At 38.9% G+C, this 24,835-nt stretch overlaps 1 protein-coding gene across 1 annotated transcript in view; it reads left to right on the top strand.

Moving 5' to 3' along the window:
* cacna1ba (calcium channel, voltage-dependent, N type, alpha 1B subunit, a) overlaps nucleotides 1–24,835 on the top strand; it is a 153,975-nt gene that overhangs the window by 95,499 nt on the left and 33,641 nt on the right. The window contains exons 18-27 of the mRNA XM_062417131.1: nucleotides 437–543; nucleotides 5,880–5,915; nucleotides 6,927–7,718; nucleotides 12,005–12,192; nucleotides 12,812–12,932; nucleotides 13,289–13,418; nucleotides 13,698–13,757; nucleotides 14,363–14,469; nucleotides 15,199–15,210; nucleotides 18,911–18,934. Of these exons, the coding sequence (XP_062273115.1) occupies nucleotides 437–543; nucleotides 5,880–5,915; nucleotides 6,927–7,718; nucleotides 12,005–12,192; nucleotides 12,812–12,932; nucleotides 13,289–13,418; nucleotides 13,698–13,757; nucleotides 14,363–14,469; nucleotides 15,199–15,210; nucleotides 18,911–18,934 (1,577 nt within the window). The remainder of the gene's footprint in view (nucleotides 1–436; nucleotides 544–5,879; nucleotides 5,916–6,926; nucleotides 7,719–12,004; nucleotides 12,193–12,811; nucleotides 12,933–13,288; nucleotides 13,419–13,697; nucleotides 13,758–14,362; nucleotides 14,470–15,198; nucleotides 15,211–18,910; nucleotides 18,935–24,835) is intronic.

A 24,835-nucleotide genomic window follows, 5' to 3' on the forward strand; every position in this document is an offset into this window, starting at 1 on the left:
AACATTTACACCGTTGCCAATATATCTGTAATAGGCCAATATCGGCTGATATATCGGTCGGGCTCTAGTGGAAATGTATGTTATATATGCATTTATGAAGGTGAACATCAAGTTAACAAGGTCTGCCTCTTGATTGGAGCATGTTTCAATCAAGTCCCTGGTTCTCTCTGCCATTTAGATACATTGGAGAATCTGTGATAGGTCATATAGGAATCTGATTGGCTGGTTGATCACCAAAAATCGGCCAACTGCATCTACCTGTTCTCAGTTGGAAAGCTTATTAAATGTCCACACAAAGCTCAAATCTGCTGGAAATCCTGTATTTATGATGTTGCTGACAGTATGTACCCCACATGTAAAGTAGTAGTATAATAGTGTTACATAAAGGCCTCTGCCTTTAAAAGGTTGTATGCATGTATGTGTGTATCCCGTCTAGGATGAAGAGGAGCAAGAGGAGGCCATCAATAAGAAGATCGCCCTTCAGAAAGCCAAGGAAGTAAAGGAGGTCAGCCCCATGTCAGCCGCTAATATGTCCATCACAGCGTAAGTATCAAAGCCTCTTCTGTTCTTTCACTGTCTCACTTTAAAACACACCAACAGAAAACACACACACAGCGATTCTTTGTTGTACAGCTAACCTGCTAGAAACACTAAAGATTACTTCATCAATATGTCAATACACACAGCTCACACACACACACACACACACACACACACACACACACACACACACACACACACACACACACACTGATGCAGGACTGAGCACTTTGCTTAGAGGCCAAGTGTGTAGGATTTAGTGGCATCTAGTGTTGAGGTTGCAGATTGAAACCAAATGAATACCCCTCCCCTTTCAAGCATATAGGAGAACCCTCTCTAGAACCACTGTTTGGTTTGTCCATTTTGGGCTACTGTAGAAACATGGCGGTGCAACATGGCGGCCTCTGTGGAAGAGGACCCGCTCCCTATGTAGATAGGTCATTCAAAGATAACAAAAACACAAGGGTTATTATTTTCATGGGGTTTTATAGAAAATTTAAATATATTTCATTTCTGCCAAGTCTGTTCTGCTAGATGATACAACATTCTACACACTACTCCTTTAATGATCCTGCACACAATGATCCTGAACATTGTTGATCAGGACATTTCAGACCTGATCTGCTCATGATATTTGAATGTTGAAAATATGTATCTGTTGTCCAATTTCAAACACTCCTCACCATCCAAACTTCAACAAAAAGCCAATAATGAAGAGTTAAAGTTACCTGGAAGGGGTTTTGACCACTATTAGCCTTATTTTAATTTTCTATATTAACAACAACAACAACAGCAAAGCTCCACATTTACTTTGTAATTTCTCTATAGTTTTTGCAACTTTTGTTCGTTATATATGTTAATATGCTCATGCATGATGTGTGTCTGATTTAGCTCTTGTTTTGCTTCTCCCAGAGGACCATAAGTGTATTTCTGAAACAAAGCATAATGTAGACTAACCTCCTCAGACTCAGTGTCCAATGTCAGTTTGAACACATTCTTCACTTCTTTTTTTTCACAAGGCTGTCCTGAGCTGTAGATTTCTAGAAAATTCATTAGCAATAGCAATATTAACACCCTTTAAAAGAGTCAGTGTGTCCATGGATATCCAACCACAATGCGCTCTTTAAAGCGTAAACATGCAGCAGATCTGACATTTGATTGACCGATATTTAACTAAAAGATTTCCAGAACAAGCAAAGACACTTAAAACTGTTGTGCAGTTAAATATAACCCTTCATACAGCTGCCTGTACATTACAGTGTATGTTGAAATGTTTGATATATATGATATTTCATATATTTATTGGTCCAATCGTTTACCCAGGCAGCTCCACTGGGATATAATACAGTATGTATTGTTTTATATTTGTTTCACATATTTTTTCATAGCAGTCCAAACAAAATGTACAAAACAATGTACAGCACAGTTGTAGACTCTCTTTGCTATTCTTCTAACCATACTGTCCTGTATACTGTTCTATATTTTGTTACATGCAACTGTGTTATTATGCATTAGCTGTGAAGTCTTTTTGTGTTACACAAACACAAGAGAGCTGCTGTGGCACATCAATAATCTCATTGGTGGATTTGAACCTCGGTGCGAGGGGTGATAAAACGGCACTAATTCATATTTTCATATGAATAACAGATAAAAGGTTGATAAATAGAAGCATACAGGAAACTGAGTTTGAATTTAAGCTGATAATAAAAATGTCCCAGCAGTTTTGAAGGATCAGATTCATCCTGTGGTAGCTGCTATAGTCCAAAAACTTGTAATATCACATTTATCTATTTATATTAGAGCTGTCAAATGATTATTTTTTCTTTAATCGCAATCAATGAATTTCAATAGTTAATTGTGATTAATCGCATTTTTTATCGCATGTTTAAAATTCTATTATTTTGCATTTCACAACAGTTTTGAAATCCATATTAAACATGTAAAGCCATTTTTATGAATGCAAAGAAGGTTACTTTATGAACTTTAGATTTATTTCAAATTGTGGTTTATTTGGTAGTGTGACTATTTTTACTTTTTGCATGATAAGGCTACCATACAAAATTAGGCACATGATTCCCTCGCTCTTCCTACCTCAGGCTTTCAGTTTAGAGACCTAAGGTAGATCTACCCCTGCTCCTCTCCTCATCTCCTACTTCTGACTGTGAGATCTTCTCAACAGGTAGAAGCTGTTAGTTCACCCACTGCAACAAGGTTAATGATCCACACTTTGTTTGGTGCGCGATTAACAGGTTAACGTTGACAGCTCTTATATATATGTAATATCTTCACAGTGTGACATGTAAAAGAGAAAAGCATCCTGTCACCATGTTGGGAGATTTTATTTCTTAATGAGTTTACTGCTGCTGTGCTACATGTATAAAATATGCACAGTACTTCTCTGAATTTAGACATGCTCTCATATTACATACTGGTATACAGAGCCATACTGGGCCATTTTTCCATTATTGAAGCCTGATGAACTTCACCTGACTTCCCACTGAATCCATGGATTTGAATAAAATTGTCTGTAGCAGCACAGTATCCTCTGTTTTTACTTGGTGCTGCAATCCAACTCCGACATTACTGTGTTTTGACACTTGCCTCAGCTCCACCCATTACATTATTCTTGTATCCAGAGCAGCTCCACAGCTACAAATATCCGTAAAATTCTATGTATCTATCGCATGACTAGTCCTATTCAATTTTGCTTGTTTATATAAAACTTGACTATGGGCTTTTAGATTAATGCCCTTGTTCATTTAGGCATGAAAAATGTATTAAAGTCAAATCAGATGAATCTCACTGTCACTACGGCAGTCAAAATGTCTGACAGTACATTTGTGTGACATTTTCCTTTTCCGGTTCAGTCTTGAGTCTTGTGTTTCTGAGCTTTTTTTGAAGTGCCCATCGCATAGAAATGTGATGGGAGACACAAAGAGAAGACAGAGAAATGTGTCGAATGGTGTCTGGCTGTTTCTCTGACTTCGTCCTAAATGATGTGTGTCCCCTCCGCCCCCCTCCTCCCCCCCTCCCCTCTCCTCCCCCATGTTTGTTTTCTGCATGTGCAGTTTTCTAACACGCAGTCGAGGTAACGCGCACTCTAGCAGCTCATCCATCTGCAGCGTTAACTCACTGTGAGTTATTACCTCTCTGTTATACAATTTTGAAATCCTCCATTATTCTCCTGCCATTCTGCTACTAAACTCTGTTTTTCTTCTGTTCTCAACATTACGTCATTCTCCAGAGTTGAATTGTTAAAAAAACACACACAAAAAACCAGCAGCTTTTCTGTTATAGAGCTGCGTGTATCAATATTTTCTCCCCTGTGTTCTGTTTTTTATTGTTTCTCTGTGATTGACGAGTGTCCCGTGTCACTGTGTTAGTGATCATGGTATCTGTTTGTGATTGGCATCCTATTGTGTGTGTCCTGTATCCTTTTATTCCTATAGATTTCAGTATACTGTATATCTTCTCATATTGTATGTGTGCAACATGTATATTTGCAGCTGTTAGTCATCTCCCAAGGCTGGTTGTAAATGTGTATTGCATGCTATTACTGCCTTATTGGCTTCTGTCTGTGTGACTAATCATGTTTTTGTATTTGCTGTACAAATGAAGAACATGATTAGAATCACATACAGATGCTGAGTGACTTGAAGGGTCAGATTGATGTGGGATTTTGAAGGTTTACGGCAATACTACTGGATTGAAACTGCTGATTAAGGATTTTTCTTTTTGTCAACACATCTCATGTGCAGAACCAAACCAGCAATTAATTGATCTACTCACCAGGATTGTGTGTGTATCAAAACCTGATACTGTATCCCAGCCAGCATATCCATGTGGGCCCCACATGGGTTAAATGCGGGCTACGTGGGTACTGAGTGGGCATGGGCTGGAACTGGGCAAATTTTGCGGGTCCCGCATGGTTTCAGTAACATGGGCCCCACATGTAAAGCCCACTTGGACTGACTGTATGAGCCCCATAAGGGAAGTGGGCTAAGGGAGCATGGGCCCGTATTGTTTCAGTAACATGGGCCCCACATGTGAAGCCCATGTGGGCTGGCTAAATGGGCCCCATTAAAGTCCATTCTGATCCCACTTAGACCCCATATGGGTCTCATGTAACTCACCCAGTTGGCCCCACCGGAAACCCAGTAAGAACTCACTTGAAGCCCATATGGGCAAACACGGGTGGGGCCACCATGGAAACTGCAGACAAACCCACTTGGGACCCATATTTGCAGCCCAATTGAACCTTTATGGGGCCCACATGGACAAGCTGGCTGGGACATCATACTTTAATGGTGACAAATGCATATTGCCCCTAAGGACAAAAAGCAAAAGCACAAATATCAAGGAAATGTGATCCAAATCCAAATTGTAAATTACTTTACTTTAGATAAACCCAGTGCATAAACACAGTCCATTAGACAGAGTGGAGGATCATGGGATTTGTTGACAGTATAAATAAAGTAAGCTTGGTTCTATTCATTATCTTTAGAAGCATTTTCCATGCCCTAAAAACACCAAACGAAGCTAAGCTAACTAATTAACCGTAAAGAATTAATAGGAAATAGTAGCTTTTAATTTGAACATAAAATGAGGTGTCTTTGCACCCACTATGGTCATGTTTAAATACACGTTACCCTATTAAAGCAGAAGCAATGCCAGATTCAGCTGTTTTAATATGCAAGCTTGGCTGTCAGTGAACAAGAGAGCGTTTTCCATTCTAGTCACAGATCAGATTGAACTGCACTATGATTATAAAGCAGCTTTAAGCACTGTGTTGCTTGACGGATAGGTCTAACAACTGGAAGTCACATATTGTGGTTTTTAATTGGCGACGAAAGGCAATTTGGTGCTCGACACTGCATGGACGTTCTGACATGTCGATTTGAGTAACAGCTACTTGCACACACATCACAGAAGCCGCTTCTACATAGTCACAAACTGTATCTGTAGTTACTTGTACAACCCCCGGTCCTTTCTGAGATGTCTCATAAGGAGGTACGTCCCATAATAAAACACTGAAACGAATGCAATCTGTCAGGCAAGTCAAACATCCCACAGCTTTTCAACACTGCAGTGGCACAATTGTGCATTCAGTGTCACCTGTACCCATTACTTCCTTGCTTCTACTCAGCAAAAAGTTACTTTTGAGTTTTTAAATATAATTTTGCATCTCTACTGTACGTGTTTCTGTCCCTTGTCAGCTCTGTGTAGCTCATTTGCCTCCTTTGTGCTTTTGTCCGTCTGCTATAATATGTTTCTGTCCCTTTTGAAGTTCCTTCTGTCCCTCTGTTTGTTTCAATGCTGCTCCCTTTATGTGTTTGTAGGAGTTATGTCTGCACCCCAGTCCATCACTACCTGAGGTAAACCCAACCGCCTGCAAGCAAGGTGGTCGATGATGATGATGATGATTACATGCGTAAAAAACGTACATGATCATGTTCTTATTATTTACATCGTTGGAGCAAGACCACGTTATTTAAACAGAGCATTCATGCCATGCACACCATGTTATGGGCTTTTTTGTTCATTCAGTGAGTCCAGTCCAAATCCCATGTTTTCATCCACCTCTGAGCTGGACTTCTTACAAAGCGTAGTTCAGTGTGCTTGCTGTTGAGATTTGACACATGTATGAGGTAAGTATGAAAAAGGCATTTGCAGGATGGCGGAGCACTGAGAACATGGGATAAAGTTATTTTCCGTTCATAATCTATGTAGTTAACAGATGGACCCCTCTCATGAAATGCCACCTTTGATGATGACATTTTTAATCTTTAAAGTTCCACAGTAAAAACCGGTGAAAAGACAGTCCAAAAGTATAGTAGTAAAGAAGTATAGTAGTAAAGAAAAGTATCAAAAGTGCATGCGTTCAGTCATTTCAAAGTACTGTGCACATACATTGACAGAAACAGTAGCGTGTCAAAGCATGGTAATGTTGCCATGCTTGGCTTGTACTCAGGCATATTCATGGATGAGCTCTCTCCACAGTAGACAGTTTTGATAAATGTAGCCAGTGGTTTGCTGTGTTGAAAGCTCAATTGCACCTTGGTCATACTGTAAATCACTCAGCATGTAGGGACTACATGTGTGCCATCACTAGATGTAAAATGAGATATACTGCTGGTTTATGTGCTGTGAAGTAAATAAAGTGCATAACTAATGAATGTGTCAAACCTCAAAGGAAACCCTGCTTGTTGTGTATCTATTAGAAAGGCTTATATCTTATGTAGTAATGAAAATGTGTTGTGAGAAAACCGTGAAACTGACATCAGATTAGAGGGTTTAGTAGATGCTTTACATTGTATTTTACTGTATATAGTAATATCAGTGTCCTGGTGGTTTTGACTTGTCTGGTTCTTCTGCCTCTCCACTAGTAAGGAGCAGCAGAAGTCCATGAAGACGATGTCGGTGTGGGAGCAGAGGGCCAACCAGCTGAGAAGGCAGAACCGAGCAAGCTGCGAGGCCCTCTACAGTGAGCTGGAGCCTGAGGAACGTCTCCGCCTGTCCACAGCGCTCCACATCCGGCCAGACATGATGACCCACCTTGACCGTCCACTTGTTGTCGAGCCCCGGGATGGTCCTTTGCTCGGCGGCCACCAACACCACCATCACAAGTCCTGCATGCCAGATGAAGACGAGACCGCCACCGACCCTCCTCCTCCTCTGCCTCCCCAGCCCCGCCGCCGCCACCACCACAGAGACAGGGACCGAACCAGAACCAGGGAGGAGACAAATAACAACGGTGAGACCAGTAAGGAGGGCAGGCACCATGTCCATCACAGCCGCTCCAAAGATCACAATGGCAGCCGGGGCAAAGAGGAGAAGAGCGAGAGGTCCCGGAGCCAGGAGGGAGGCAGGAGGAATCACCATCAGAGCTCGGTGGATGACAGTGGAGGTGGAGGAGTCACGAACGAAAGAGAACATCGGCATCATCATTCACACCGGCAGTCTCAAGAGGGCAATGGGACAGTGAACAGTGGAGGGAGGGGAGAGCGAAGATCCCACCACAAAGATGGACGTTCGTCTAACAGGGATGGGGATAGGAATTCCAGAGGAGATGGTGGGGCCAATGGAGAGAGGAGGAGACATCGGACCCATGGATCCAGGGGCCAATGCACAGCTGAAGGAGAGGAGTCCAATGACAGAGAGAAAACTCAATGTCACAGGTTAACACCATAACTACTTTATGGCCTTTACTCACAATGTGATCTTTACAAGAATGTCAATAATACATAAGCAGCACCTTAAAACAGCAGTGTTCCAAATTCAAGTGAATCCAGCAAGAGATGATGCTCCCCGTAGACGCCAAGGTTCTACCAGAGTCATGTATGCTGCTGCGTGCTGTCCCTGAAACGGGCAAGGTCAATTTTATTCATAAAACCGTAAATCACAACAGAAGTTTTCTCAGGGCACTTCTCACAGACACCTATTTACAGAAACCCAACATTCCTCCATGAGCTGCCAAGGCAACAGTAACAAGGAAAAACTCCCCTTTAACAGGAAGAAACCCCAAGCAGAACTGGACTCTAGGTGGTTGACCATCTGCTTTGACAGGTTGGGTTGAGATAGGAAGAGGGAGGTGGAGAGCAGCAGTAAGAGACATAGAAAAGCACAGCAACAATAGTAATGATAGAAAAATGACTAATAATAATAGCAGCAGCAGTGGGCGTCACGCTGGTCAACTGTCGGTCCACAGCCAAAGATCACCTGTAAGGTAAAAAAGTACAAAACTGCGGGGAAGATGCCAAGTTAATAACATGCAATAATGGTACATGAATGCATACAAATGAGGAGGGAGAGGAGATGAAAGGAGCTCAGTGCATCATGGCAAGTCCCACTGCAGTCTAGGCCTATAGCAGCATAAATAGGGGCTAAGTCTGCCTCTAACTATTAGCTCTATCAAAAAGAAAGCCTTTTAAGCCTACTCTTAAATGTAAAGAGGGTGTCTACCACCCTGACCCAAAATGGAAGATGTTTCCACAGGAGAGTTAGCCTGATAACTGAAGGCTCTTTTTTAAATTTTTTAAATTCTATTCTAGATTTCACAGGGAGCCAAAGCAAAGAAACTAAAATGGTAGAAATATGATCTCTCTTCTCTAGTTTTTGTCAGTACACGTGCAGCTGCATTTTGGACCAGCTGGAGAGTCTTTAGAGAATTGTTTGGACAGCCTGATAATAAAAAATAATAATCTAGCCATCCCAAAAAATGCATGGACTAGTTTTTCTGCATCTTTCTGAGACAAGATATGCCTGATTTTTGCAATGTTACATTAATGAAGGCAGTCTTTGAAATGTGTTTTATGTGGGAGTTAAAGGACATATCCTGGTCAAAGATAACTCCCAGATTATTTACAGTGGTGCTGGAGGACAGAGTAATGCCATCCAGAGTAGTTCTATCATTAGATAATGTTTTTTTAAGACGTTAGGGCCAAGCACAATAACTTGTCTGATAAGTTTTGTCTGAGTTTAGTTGCAGAAAATTGCAGGTCGTCAAGGTCTTTATGTCCTCAAGGCATGTTTGTAGTTTAGTTAACTGATTGCCTTCATCTGGCTTCATTGATAAATATAATTGGGTATCATCTGCATAACAACGACAATTTATGGAGTGTTTCCTAATAATATTACGTAAAGAAAGGATATATAAGGTGAATAGTATTGGTCTAAGTATAGAACCTTGTGGAATCATCATTAACGTGTACCAGCTTAATGCAGTTCCTTTAATGCCAATTATATGTTCCATTCTCTTTAATATGATTTGATGGTCAATGGTGTCAAACGCAGCTCTAAGATCTAACAAGGCAAGTACAGAGACGTCCTTTGTCTGATGCAATTAGAAAGTTGTGTTTCACCAGTGTAGTGATGCGATCTGTGCTGACACGCTCTAATAAATTATAGTTATCTAGAAAGTCAAACAACTGATTGGAGACATTCTCAAGGATCGTAGAAGGAAAGGGAAGGTTAGATATAGGTCTATGATTGACTAAAATGCCTGAATAAAGAGTATGGTTTTTAAGAAGAGATTTAATTACAACTACTAAGGACTACTAAGGACTATGGTACATATCCTGTTACTAAAGACAGTGACAAGTGATAAATAAGGGTAAAACTTCCTTAAGCAGCCTGGGATGGGGTCTAAGAGACAGGTTGATGGTTTAGATGAAGAAATCGTTAGTTCAGAAAGGTCAATTGGAGAAACACACACAGTCTGAATATATATCAGGTTTTACAGCTGTTTTTAAGGTTCCTGCGTTAGATGATAAATTAGTCCCAATTGAGGGCAGGAGGTGATGAATTTTGTCCCCAATAGTTAGAATTTTATCTTTAAAGAAACTCATGAAGTCATCACTACTGAGAGCTATAGGATTACATGGATCAATAGAGTTATGACTCGTTGTCAGCCTAGCCAAAGTACTAAAAAGGAACGTAGGGCTGTTTTTATTCTTCTCTATTAATGATGAGTAATACAGAGGACTTGCATTACAGAGGACCTTCCTATATATTTTAAGACTATTTTGAAGACTAAGTGAGATTCTACCAGTTCGGTGGAACACCATATCCTTTCAAATTTCTGTGATATTTGCTTTAATGTGTGGGTTTTGGTGTTACACCATGGAGCTCTGCTCTTTTGTTTTATTATATTCTTCTTTAAAGGAGCGATGGGGCTGAGTCGTTCGCAGTGAGCCTGCAGCACTATCAACAAGATAATCCATTTGGGAGGGACTAAAGTTAGCACAAGAGTCCTCTGTTGTATTGAGACAGCATTGAATTCAGTGCTGATGGAAATGCTTCCTCAAATTTAGCTACAGCACTATCAGATAGACATCAATGGGAAGACATTTTTATCTCATAGTGTGTAATCCAATAATTGGTATTCAAAAGTGATCAAATAATGCTCTGATAAAATAGAATTTTGTGGAAAAATTATTAAATGTTTAATTTGGATTCCATAGGTTAAAAGAGTGAGTGTGTTTATTTACACTCTGAGAGAAAGCCAATTAAGTCTAATAATGAGATAAGTGTAGTGCAATCATTATTGACATCCACATGAATATTAACATCACCTACTATAATTACTTTATCTGTAGTAAGGACTATGTTTAATAAAAACTCAAAGTTCAATTAGAAATTCACAGTGCGGGCCAGGAGTGTGGTGCACTTAAACTAATAGAATTGGACGATAAGGTTTTCAGGTTGGTTGTGAGAAACTTAAGAACAAGGCAGCAGATGCCTTTTCTCCCGGTGCTGACAGCTTTCTGTGCAGCCTCTCTCAGTCCCGATGGCACGCAACAACTGCTGATGGCTTTTTTTCCTGCTAAACGTGTTTTAGGTTTCCAACTTCCACTAGAAGAAATACAGAAAGGCCACAGATGGATAGTGGCAAGGTTGTTTTGTTGAAGTCTGTTTTGTTAAGTAACTTGTGTTTGATTAGCTGAGGGATTAAACCTGACTAAACCCAAATATTTACCAGTGCTATATCTTGAAACATAAAAAAATGAACTAATCGTATACAGAATCGTATAGGGATAAAAGATCCAAGATATATTGAGGAGTCAGACTATTTAGTTCCTTGTAAGTACTTAAAAGAACCTTGGAATCAATTCTAAAACAACTGGAAGCCATTGTAAAGAGGCTAAAACAGGAGTAATGTGTTTAAACCTGTTTACTCTGGTTGAAACCCTGACAGTAGTTAGCGATGCAGTGACAGTTCAGTCAAAGCTTAGCTGAGAGTTTGTATTTTAACTGCATTTTCAAATTGAATCTCAGAGCGCCATTTAATTAGCATTACTGGATAAACACCGGATATCATGGATCATTGGCAACACTATGTAAAAGTGACCCAATCGGTGAATATCATTTTTTATATGTAGATATTTACCTAGTAGCCCATATAAACCCTTAAAGAAAGCTTGCATTGACACAACAGCGAGGGGCATGCAGGAGGATGAAACAGAGAGCAAGTGAAAAACAACACACACTAACTCAAACTTTCCAGCAGTTGTACACCATTATTAATAATGGTGACTAATAAAGAAAAAATGATAGGTCACTCTGAATCTTTTTGGAAACACTTGCTGGCAATAGAAAGAGTGCACCAGGGCAGTGAAAAGGTGGAAGGCAAAGGCGACCAGGGAAATTATGAGCTAGAAGAAGGAGAGCAGCACTGAGATGATGTGATAGAAGAGGGAGAGCATCCCCAAGATAAAATAAAAAGACATGTATTTGGAAAAATATCTGAAAATTCGGAGATAAAACTATTTATTGATTTCTCTTATTGATTTCTCATGCCACCTATTCAATGCCTTACTCATGTGTCACAATAAAATAATGATTTTGAGTTAAATTATCTGCATTTGGGACTTTTCCAATCGCCTCCAAATGCAGGGTGTACATCTATAGAATGTGCTGTCTATTAATGTGTAAGTTGATATCTGTCTATCTATTCTAGGGACAGGTTTGGTGACTCAGAGGGGGAGTCTCTAGCCATCTCCCCCCAGGAGGGCTCTGTGGAGCCCAACTGGCCTCTTGACCAACCTGAGGACTCAGACAACCAGAGGAACGTCAGACGAACTGGCCAAACCTCTATCCAAATTCCTCCTGTGACCATCACATCCCCACCTGGAGAGACCACACTTATACAATGTCAGTACCTACCAAGGCCTACCGGATGCACACACCATCAAATGTAGATGATTTCAATTTCAGCTATTTGATTAAAGGTTTTGGTTCATAGCCACTTACAGCAAAGCCAAATACTTTATCCAAAGTACAAAGGTGAAAGATGTACTCTGAAGAGAAAGATGAGGTAAATCTGACAAAGCGGAGCATCTGCTCCTTAACTTCTGGGCCAAGAGATGATCTTCTTATTGTACATGTATTTATTCTAACTTAATGAAGTAAAAGATGTCTGTAATCCATGAATAGTGGGTGGAAAGAACAGAAAATGTCCACAAAAAGAATCATGGCATCTAGCCAAAATCTATGCCTTTGAAGTACAAATATGAGGGTACCACAAAGAAAGCAGTGATTGCAGATGGTTGAACAGGGTCTGAGACAATTTTCTTAAAAAGCATAATTCGGTATACACAAATGTGACCAAAACATAGGACTATAGGTATCTACAGACTGATAATAAGCAGTGTTAGCTTCCTCAGATATTCTGGAAAGCCTGACTTTAAATGGTGACTATGGTGAATTCATTGTATCAGACTGTGCCTAGCAGAGGTAGAAAAACGATCCATGTTGTAATGTATCTTTCCAGTGAACAGTATTGACTGTGAGACAATGCCTATGAATGAGAAGACCTTGGAGGATCTCAGTCAGAGTGGACCCAAACCCATCCTGCCTTACAGTTCCATGTTCATCTTTGGACAGGCCAATCCGTGAGTCACCTCGACCTTCTCCTTGTACTGATTCACCTCCCAGTAGGACCTTGTTACTATAGAATTTAGACCATGGTGCTATTAGATGACATCAGCTATTTTTTCGTGTGTATGATTACATCATGATACCAGGAAGACACCCAACCCTACCTACCATCTAGCTACCCTAGATCTATCTCACCTCCCCACACTGTCTTCCCTCTTAGTTAAAGCAGGAAGGTGCACCTCTTCAGGAGAATAGTGCCTCTTATGGTCTAACACTACCCACATTTCCCTCTGGCTAGTTTCATTATTTTCTACCCCTCACTGTTGCTCTCATTGTCTCCTCTCTTTGTGTCCCTGCCTCTCTCCTCCAGGGTGAGGCGGTTATGTCACTATATTGTGACTCTGCGTTATTTTGAGATGTCCATCCTGGTTGTCATTGCCATGAGCAGTATCGCTTTGGCAGCAGAGGATCCTGTCTGGACCAATGCTCCCCGCAACAATGTAAGACATGAACATGACAAATAAATGCAAGCCATTCTCACATACAAAATAGAAAAAAGAGGGGTTTCATCTGGAATAATTTTCTTGTGAGTGGTTCATTTATTATTTCAATTAACCTGTTAAGTAATGAGATCATAGGTACTAGTAGATCGTTGACTCCGGTCCTCCATCCTTACACATTAATATGTGACGTGTGTATAAAACACATGATTATTAAACACACATTATGCATTTCTTCATTTTTTCAGTCTCCATACTAAGTCAGTCTCTCTTTCACAGGTGCTTAAATATCTGGACTACGCCTTCACTGGGGTTTTCACTTTCGAAATGGTGATTAAGGTAAACGTACATTAAAAATAAACGTTGAAAACACTAATATCTTCATTAGCTCTTGGTCTTCCACAAAACTTTTCTTCCTCAGAGTTTAAGTGTTACGACAGCGTATTCAATTATAATTCATCAGAAGTGAAGTCGCTGACTCATCACATTTTGCGTTTACTGAAAGTACTTAAGTGATGAATGTTGAGAGGCCAGTGACAGTCAATTCCAGGACTTTACCTCACTGTGACCATGCTGATGCACTCAGGATATTAGACTACATTACTGTCCCTGTTAATTAATAACTACTGTGTCTTCATACTGTCCATCACTGAGTCATCTGACACAGTGGTGATTAAACCTATTGATAATTTGGCTATTTCAATTTACGAACATCTTCATAAACAGACATATTCAGACTATTGTTATTCATTTCTAAATGCTTTCTGAATTGATCAATTTATTAATTAATATTCAATAATCATTAACCACAGAAATATGTTATATAATAGACTTGCCCAGTGTAAGACTATGAACATAGTTCCATACCAAAATGAAGGTAAGTTGAACTAAATAAAATAAAACAAAGCATAAAGGATTGACTAATAGTGGTGTGTTTGGTGTAGATGGTGGACCTGGGCCTGCTGCTTCATCCTGGAGCTTACTTCAGAGACCTGTGGAACATTTTAGACTTCATTGTGGTCAGTGGGGCGCTGGTGGCTTTTGCATTTTCGTAAGTTCACAAGTTCTTTCCTTTTTTGTCATAAAATAAGATGTCTCCGGTTTGTAAAATGTTAATCCTGATCATCAGATTTGGTGGATACATCTGGTGATTGGTGGTCCAATCTGGTGTAATATATACTTTATACCAAATTTCAACTAGAAAAATATACACAGCATCTAGTCTGCAAAATATTCCTTATAAGAAGGAACATCATGTTTATTTAATTGTAGTGATGCCATATCTTCTAACATTTAAGATACATAACACATAATCATTAATATGGTGTCCTAATATCAAGTTCAATTGTTCAGTTGTTGCATTGTTGTAATTCAGCTGTCTTTAAAAGTTATTTCTACCATTTTCTTTACTTCTAATAATATTTTTTTTATTTTTTTTTATTTTACAAAGTAATTTAATGTTGTTTTAAATGTGTATGAATGTAATGTGATGAGATGATTTGTTATTTGTCTTATGCAAATACTATTTTAGGCTCTTGCCTTTATTGCAGGTCACAGCTTTTCCTCTTAGTCTAAGTCTGCTAATCACTTATGATGTATTTATAAAATATCTAAATACATACCACGTGTCATTATGAATCATGATGTGGTCATCTGCACAAAAAAGCAGGAAAATGACAGAAAAACACCAAGAAGAACAAGAAGTGTGTGAGTGTTGTGCTGTGCGGTGTGTTTATTGACATGATCCTCTCCCTGTTTCTGTGCTGGGATCGTTTTGAAGGAGCTTCATGGGGTAATGCCTCCTCTACCTCTCTCATCTTGCCTGTCTATGTCATTATTCGTATGAATGTATGTGAGAGAGAAAACATACATTGCGTTACACTGCAAAAACAAGTCATTTCCTCACATATTCAGTCTTACTTCTTGAAATAATAATCAAAAAGGTTGGGAAAGGTCTTCTTTAAAGGCATGTCATAGGATGAGTGCAACTCTACTTTCTCCAAGACTATTGTTGGTTTCATTAAAAGTTAATATAAATTCAAATTCATTCAAATAAAATCCATCTCTTATTCTTAGTAGTTTAATGAATTCCAGCAATTATTTTGTGATGAAGTATGAAAGTATTAAAGTTACTCTGTGGATTGGGTGAGTAACATTGAATGTAAACAGAATGTTTGTTTACAAGAAAACTCCACAGTGCACCTTAACTTGTTTTAGTATAACAAGTCTTCCTAAACCTGCCTTATTTGTTTAAAACTATAATTGTGCCTCAATTCTGAGGAGAGAAAATTAGTTATATATTGTAGATAAATGATTATCACAAACATGTTATTGTACTTCAGTTAGCACATTCCCCAAATTCCCTGAACTGAATTATGATGTTTAGTTTTTTTCTCAAAACACAACGTACTCGGCAGCCTCACTGCATTCTGGTCCAGGAGAGCCTACTGTGAGTGGCCTGCAAAAGTAGCCAAACAACAAAATCAACTCAATATGGCAATACACATCAGTTTAAGCCTTTAGGGTCCATCACTTAAATTATCCTGTAAGACATGCAGTATATGAAGTGAAATTGCTTGTGAACATGGGTGTGTTTTTGCAGTGTGTACTGTTGTGCCTGGGACACACTACCATCTTGTCATCTTCCTGTACTTGGCCCTCATGTGCTTGGCTAAAGATCCTTCCTCCATGCGCTCCTCTTCTATAGAGGGGCACGTCACCTGCGTGTTCATCATCTTTGTCTTCCTCGAGACTCTGAGGGGGAGGTACTTTCATCTGCACTTTGCCTAGCCACAGCTCTGCTTGGACTGGAATGATACCATCAATTCCACATTTTTATTATTAATTTACCAGAGGCTCGCTAATGTAACAAGCAAGCTGCTCCCGGAGGGCATGAGTGCATCTCAGAGAATATCGATCTTCTCTGTGATCCAAGCATGCACATTAAATAGACAATATGGCATGTATGCTGTTAGGTGTAGGTTTATAATGACTATGTAGTGACCATACTGTCATATAATTTCCATTTACATGCAATTTGTTTTACTCGACCTTACTTTATCTGTCCCACTCAGCATCATACTGTAGATAAAGATGTATGGTTTGGTCCCAGACCTGTGCCGAAAAGCCTGAGTGGAATTTACTTACATTAATTTTCAGTGACTGACAACCTGTATATGTAGAGACAAAAGTCACAATCCAATATTAAATTAATGAGGCATTATGAAATAAAAATATATGAATACATGCAGAGAAAAAAAAGTAACCTGAACCTAAATAAAAAGTAACCTAAATCTGCTCTAATGTAAGCTTAACATCAAGCAAGAATCACAGTAGTTAGCATGTCCTGCTAACCAGCTAGCTTACTACCTACAGTAATAACTGAGTATCTCACTTAACGTTACACTGTCTCAAATCACATACTTCTGTTAGTACACTTCTGTGTAGTACACTGTGTACACTCTGTATTTACTCGTGTAGTGTGCAATTTCAACAAACATGGCCATTGCTCATTAACTGGAAATGACATTTAGCTAGTTAGCAAGCTAGCGTTAGCATTCGCAGTACCAAGTCATTACAGAATGCTAAATTAACCCAATAAACCTACTGATAGCTTATTTGTAACAACAATATAGCGGTGGTTAGTGCAAAAGACACACACTGATGCATTTGTATAATGCAGCGTAGTTACAGTGTCCTCAGTGACCATTTCTAGTTTGAAAAGTGGTCCCTCGCTTTCCGCTACGTAGCCAAGATGGCAACCATTAAGAGCGTGAAGTGTCTATAGTTCCAGACTCAACTTTTTGACCATTTTTAGTGCACCATCCAGGTACTCATAGTGCATTGCATTTTTTTATGCTTCTAAGTGTGAACACACTTATGCACTCAAAATAATAAGTGTAAGTACAGAAGTACAAGATTTGAGACACAGTTTTTTTGTGAACAGCAGTAAAAAAAAATAAACAAATGATGATAATAATAATAATCATAATAATAATAATGGGCTTAGTTTAATTATTTATTTATTTTGACTTTCATGGTTATAGTACATATTCTGTCTGTATTCGCTCCTATGAATAATGCCTCATTTATTTATTGAATATTGAACACTTTGGATCTCTGTAGTTAAGATTCTGTGTTCTTATTAGGGCTGGGTAAAAAAATCAATTTAATCGATTTTGGATCGATTTCATTTAAATGTTGCATTATCGATTCATAGGGTATGAGATCGATTTTTCCCCATGAATTTCTTTTTTTAAATATGAAAATAGGGAAACAAACAGATATACAACGACAGGGATTACTTTAATAAACAATGCCTTGCAGTGATGGAATGTTGTAGTTCAAGTACACTTTCACTTGCAATTCCTTTTCTAATTTCAAAATTGCACTTTTGAGACTTGAGACAATTTTGTTGACAGCGCAAGTTTAAACTGTCCAATTTACAAGTTTGCACTTAAAACCTGTTGTTTAATGTGAAGAGAAAAAATAAAGTTCATTTATATTTTGTAACACAGTTGAGCCATTTTCATTATTTAAGAGCAAATTGAATCGAATCGAATCGTGATTAATCGATTCAGAACCTTATGAATCGAAATCGAATTGATTTAAGAAATTGGCCACGATACCCAGCCCTACTTCTTATACATTAAATCCAACAAATCTAATGCGTTCACAGGTAAAATAAAATTCAAACAAATTACTTGTGAAAGCTATTTGGCTCCAGGTCTCTCCCATATTGGGAGTTACAGATAGAAAATCCTGATTGATTGACAGCTGTCATCCACTCTCCACGCATGTCTCTGGATCTTGTCCTGCCTGCCATCCACTCGATCGAATGTCTGTGGTGAGGACAACAAACCATAGCATCCCCATCAAAGCCGACTCCGTTATTCTGTGTCATCTCACCTACTAGAAGCGATCAAGTGTTGAGCTCAGTCTGCAGCTTTTTGATGCATTTCACATTCAGTGCTGCGGAAACATCACCTTTAAATATCAGCTGCTCGTCATAACCTGGTTTCAGGGCTTTTGTGTTTGTTTTATTATAAGTATTAGTATTATTATTTAGAGTACTGTTCAAATGTAGTACGTTGTAGAAATTAGTGTTTTTTCCAGGATGTTTTGGTTGAGACTGAGAAGTTGTAGCAGCTTGAAATTACAGCTGAGGAAGTGCCTGTCGTAATTACCAACAGTCTTGATTTGTTTGTCACTTCAGTGATAGGCTTCTTTAAAAAATAACAGGCACAGTCAGCATCCAATCACACCAACTGTTTCCTTCTCATATGGCCTTATATAGCTGACTCCATTGTGGAGCCTGGGGATTTACCCAGTTGTCTGCTACCAACCAAAATATAAATCATTTTATATCTGTTTTCATTAATAGAACGTAATATGGTGTTGTCATTTGATGCAAACATTTGCTTTATTTTGTTTGTGTGTGTGAAGCATCCATAAATGTGCTGTACCTTGTTTTACCACTGTTTTCCCCCAAGTAGATCGCAACAAGGTGTGACCAGGTGGGGAACCCCCCTATGCCACCCTGACCCACACCCCGACCCCTCCTCCTTACCCTGTACCCAAACCTTCCCCTAACCCTTTTCCCCCGAAATCCAACCCTGTCTAACTCCCATTCTTCTTATACTTAAATGAGCTTCATGTATAAAGAGTTAAACCCATAAATCCAGTGAATCAAATGTCTTTTAAACACAACAATAACATTTGTCTGACAGCTTTCAACTGAAACCTGCCTCTACCTACCAAAACCACTAAATGGTGTACTCCCCCTTTTGTGCAAAGAATTCCATATCTAACATTCATATTTTCACGTCATTGATCGTAACTTAAATAAGCAACAAAGTTATTTTAAATGACTTAAATGCTTGTTTTAATAATACATAATTTAAATAGTTTAGACGATTATATTTGTATATTTCAGTTTGAAAAGAAACTTGTCATTTAAAGGTCAGAGTCTTGTCTTGTTCACTCTCTCTTCCCTCACATCAGCCACCTCCTCTCTACCTGAGTAACATAAAGTACTTTGTACCTTAGTAATAGCTTGCACAAGCACACACACACTGCCACACTAATCAGCAGCAAGTGCAAGGTTATCAGGGGAGGTGAAGGATGAATAACTGCAAAGTTGTGAGTATTCATTTAGACTTTTAACAAATCAAAACCTGTCCTTTAAACTATTTTGTAACGCTGCTGGCTTGCTGAGTAATGTAATCCATACTTTTCAGGATAAATAGAGAGAGAGAGAGACTCTAGAGTCTAGTAAAGGTAAAAATAGAGCAGTGCTGAGACAGTGGAAGAGGGATTTTGTTTTCAGGGCCCAGCTCTCTGTTCTTGTTCCAGGAAAATGATGAACAGTTGTGGCCTCAGCCATGTCTGAGCCAGATGTCCTCATTATCATTTGAACCCTCACATCCCCCTCAGCGTCTGACAGACTTTTGTCACATTTTAGCCTCTGTAAAGAGTCCAAACTCCCATTCTCTCCTGCCTCCACAGTACATCAGGGGGTTGAGCGGTGTTCTTTGAAAGCTATCAGAATATCTAATGTGGTTGTTCCTTTAGCCATCATTGTAACTGTGTGAGTGTATGGTCTAAAGAAAGAAACTGAACTAAAAACTGTGAATGCATGCTAGACTAATGTGCATCATAGCATGGAAGTTGTTGCATGTGGTTGTGGTTGGAGTGAAGGGACGTCATGAGGCTACAGAAAAAGACAAAAGCAACGTCGTCATATCACATAGATACCATGCTGTTTGTAACTGCAGTGGTTCACAATGTGGAGGGCAAATTAGTTTTAGGAGTTTCTAGAGAGCCTGAAACTGTTGACTATGGGGCCGTTTCCACTACAGGAACTGTGGGGTAATTTTACGGGGCTGTGACCGTTGGCGTGTGTCTCCATAGCAGGAACCGCCCCCTGAAGTACAATCTCCTGGAACTTTTACGGGAGAAAAAAGACGCCCTGCCTTTACAGATTGACATTGTGTTGCGTTGTTGCAGAAGTCGAGCCTGGTTCAGTTTATTTGCCAAATGAGCACTTCACAGCTTGCTGAGCCCTCTGCAGTGGCACCACGACTGCACCAATGCACTGCAGATATTCAAATTTGATTCATGCAGAGCCAATGTCAGTCTGAATGCCGCCTAACTCTGGGCATAGCTCAACTCACAGCCAACCTTGAAACTTTCAATCGTATTACATGGTCATCATTTGCTCAGTTGTCATGGAGATGTGTCTGTTGAAATGCAAGAACAGCAGCGGTTATAATCTCATCCTTAGCACTTTAAGAACTTCACGTCCATGTTGGCTCAAAGTTAATCACCACATTGTGTTCCTGACCTTTGAAATAACTACTTGACAAAACAACCCCAACTCACTACTGAGCAGTATGAACTTTAAGGAACATTATTGATTTTCTTTTTTTTTGGACACTTTGGAGAAGCCAACAAGCTCTAAACACAACACTAATGTATGATCACTTTAGTTGTGCATATCATATTAGCATAAAGTTGCAGATTTTACACTTTGTTTAGGTGTAGTCTTCATTGACTCTGAAGAAATCTGGCTCAGCTACTTAATGCTCCTCTGTGTTCACCTAGTCACTGACTGTCTGTGAACCAGGCTGCAAAACCCCCAAAAATGAGGTGAAAGAGTCTACTGTGGTCGTAATTCTCTGTGTTTTTTTAATTTATTTTTTACTATGGAAAACACCTTACCAATGGCACTTGAGTAAGGTGGACATTGAGACTTTTTGTCCTCCCACTTTCAGGTGTTATGATAATAAAGAGGTCATGTCTAAGCCTGGTAAGCCTTACATGTTGGACCTTTAAAATTTTTTATAATCCCAACACGGAGGACAGTGAGTATTATTGCTGCCAGTTGATTAATAATCTGACCAAAAACAACCTTGGGTCCTATTTTTTGTGATAGTGCAACAGACAGCATATGGACAGTTGAAATTCAATCAATCAATCTTTATTTATGTAGTGCCAAATCACAACATAAGTCATCTCAAGGCACTCTACATATAGAGCAGGTCTAGACCGTACTCTTTAATTTAAAGAGACCCAAGAAGAAGAAACCTCAGGCAGAACCGGACTCTAAGTGGGCAACCATCTGCCTTGAACGATTAGGGTTTTTGGGAGAGAGAGAAAGAGAGAGGGAGAAGAGAGAGACAGGATAAGTAAATAGGAGAGGGAGAGAGGAGAGCAAGGCACAGTGACAAACAATCAAACAGTCAAAAAACAAGCAAATAGATGGCACAAAGTGACTTATTGGTGTTTTTCAAGGAAAATGGGTTTTAGACATCTCAGAAAATATATCTGTTTTTGGAGTAAAGTCATTCTAAGAAAAACTATATACTGACAGTACCAGATTAGTCCTTGAAATATAAGTAAGTCATTTCAATTAAACACTCTCCAACCAAAATCGGCACCGAATATAATGTTTAATGTGGTTAAAGCCTCTGTGTTGATCTTTTAAATGAATGGGGATGATTATTAAAGTAGGCTTGTTTATACTGTACGGCAGTACTGATACATTGATAAATCAGCAGCCTCTGAGAAGTGCCACACCAGAGCGTAGTGCTGTTACACATGGCCTTTCACTTTGTTAACCTTTATTAAATCGGCTGAAATTCACACCAGGCTTCTGTGAAATAGTAACACACACCTGTACACACATCAGACTGACTATGACACCATTTACAAGGTGAGATAGGCTACAATAGAGTTATGCTGAAATAGCATTGGTCTGATAATGACTATTATGTCATCCAAAGCTAGATGTCCCTACACTTCAGAATTCATTCTGGCAAAGCTGTGTCTTACATATTCAAAACTGAACAGCAACTGGATGGATTAGTAATATAAAATTATGGATTAGTACAATTTTAAAAACACATACAATAAAGTAACCTTCATGTCATTACTGTTAAGGGTCTAAACAGAAGCTCAAACACAGTTTTTTATCAATCCCATAGCGTGTTAGCGTGGTTGACCAAAAGAATTTGGCTCTTTTATTAAAAGATAGCAAGATATGGCCTTGTGACATGTGCTCTCTGCACATTTTATGTGACTCTATCCTTGGAAATGTGTTTCTTATCATCGTTTTCAGGGTCTCTTGATGTGCTTATTCAGCAAAGGCCTATCAGGAATGATAGCCCCACAATATTTGACACTTTGTCCGAGATTTTAAAGAACTTCTTATACGTCAGAAGATTTTTGGCTTATCCCTCCTCAGTGGCCAGGGTTGCCATTTGTCCTTGAAGACTTCCTGCCAATCTTTTCCATCTTCTCTATGTCCCAGCTTACAACATTACTTATTTTAAGGATTCCTTGTACTTCATTGAATGTACATGGTAACCTGTGTTAGTTTCACTTAATCATGTTCCCAGTTTTAGTCTGGATTGGCCTAAATCTAGAACCAGGATAGTCACTTTTTGGTACATGTTCAAATCCAACAGTAAAACAATGAACTTATTCCAGATAGTATACTGGAAGCAGTGTTTGCTGACATGCTGGAATTACCAGGAGAATTGGATTATACCTCTCATCCCATTAGGGCCTGTTAATGAAGGTCAAATCAAACAGTTCTATTAGGTACAATATGCATACTGTAATGTCATTTACAGTTAGTTAGTTCAGACCTCACGCTGTTTTTACCTTTTCATACAGTCACTGTGTTAGATTACTGTAGTGATTCCCAACCTTTATTGTTTGAAACCCTTTGAGGGATGGAATATCTTCTTGTGGTCCCTCATCACTAGTTACATGTCAATCAGCTGTGCAGTTCAACTTAAGCATTTTTATTTCTTATTGTTAACAAATCTCATGTCCAGAGCCATAACAACAACAAACTTATCCTACTTACAAGTATAGTGTGTATATCCAATCGTATTCCTATGTGCCTCCATTGTTGTCCAAGAAATATTAAGAACAAATCAGTTAGTCACAGCGCTGCACAAGGTGACATGTTCCTCTGTTCCTGAAGACAGTGGTTACTGTAAATTGTTAAGAAGCTCAGCACATGAGTTGACAAAGTCAACAAAAAATCACCACCCTTATCCTTTAAGTGTCATAGGAGGAATCTTTGAAAGTCCATTGCAGATACTATTTTCAAAGAACAATTCTCACTTTCTGACCAATAAGCTCTTAGGATGTTAGTACTTTGACCTGTGTATTCAGCATTCAGGTGTTAGAAGCCTTAGTGGAGGGCTGAGTGATATATTGAGTACATTTCATTAATTAGAATTTTCAGTCAAAAATTGACTTCGTAATAACCGGCTGCAGTTGCTGTCCTGAGTCATGACAGTCACGTAAACTCTGATGACACTTTCTATTTGATATATAGTCCACTATATTTACTGTCTGCCATTGTATTTGAGTATCCAAATTCGGATTACCTATGTAGTGCCCATGCAATGTATTTAATACTTTAATACTTTAATACTACAATGTACAGTTGGCCCGATCTATATTTGTCAGTGATGATGCAATATATGTTATATAATAATTTATAAGGGGCCAAAATGCCAAGTTACTGCTATTACAGTAAGAACATTGGAATAATCAATACAAATTGTACAATATACAGTTTATTCAAACATCTCATTTCAGACAACGACTGATGATTATTTTTTTCTAAATGTGCCTTTGTCCTCTTGTGTTTTATCGCTGAATCAGCTCATTTGCCTAAATGTTTGTTTTCTTTTAGGCGGCAAATTTGTTTTAGATCTTTATCACCGAGATCTTAATCAGTGAGATGCCCGTCCAAGACATCTTGATGATTAAGATTCCTGATGCACAGTCCTAAGTGTGACCATACTTTGCATGGAGAACAATGTGTCCTCTTTAAAACAAAAAAGGACAAAATGAATATTTCTTTGCATTAATATTTGCATGTGTTCAGGTAGAGATTTTAGACCAATTTAGTTCATGTAAACCTGGATTACATGATACACACAGGTGAATGGTGAGGAGATGCATGTTCCTGTGTGAGGTCATCTGTATTGTGGAGTGTGTACTGCTTAGGAATAACATAACAACTGTTGCTTAGACCTGATTAGTGTCATTATGTATGTATGTATGGTGTCAAACATTATAGTATGATACTTTACTATTTTATAATTGTTGCTTTTAAGGTTTTGTTTAGAATTAGACGTTCTGTTCTACTCACTGTATTACTAGCAACTATAATAGTGGATCAATTAATTGAATAGATTGTTTTCTGTGTGTTCATTCTGTTGCTAATACACTGTGTACATACTCACAACAGCTCAATTCAACTGAATTTAGATGAAATTAGAAATGTTATAGTGTGGGTAGGTGTATTTTTGAACACTGTCCAGAGCCAGGCTAGCTGTTTGCCCCTGCTTCTAGTCTTAATGCTAAATAAGGCACATCCTGAGTCA

This window comes from Scomber scombrus, chromosome 4 (assembly GCF_963691925.1).
Source record: "Scomber scombrus chromosome 4, fScoSco1.1, whole genome shotgun sequence".
Classification (NCBI taxonomy): domain Eukaryota; kingdom Metazoa; phylum Chordata; class Actinopteri; order Scombriformes; family Scombridae; genus Scomber; species Scomber scombrus.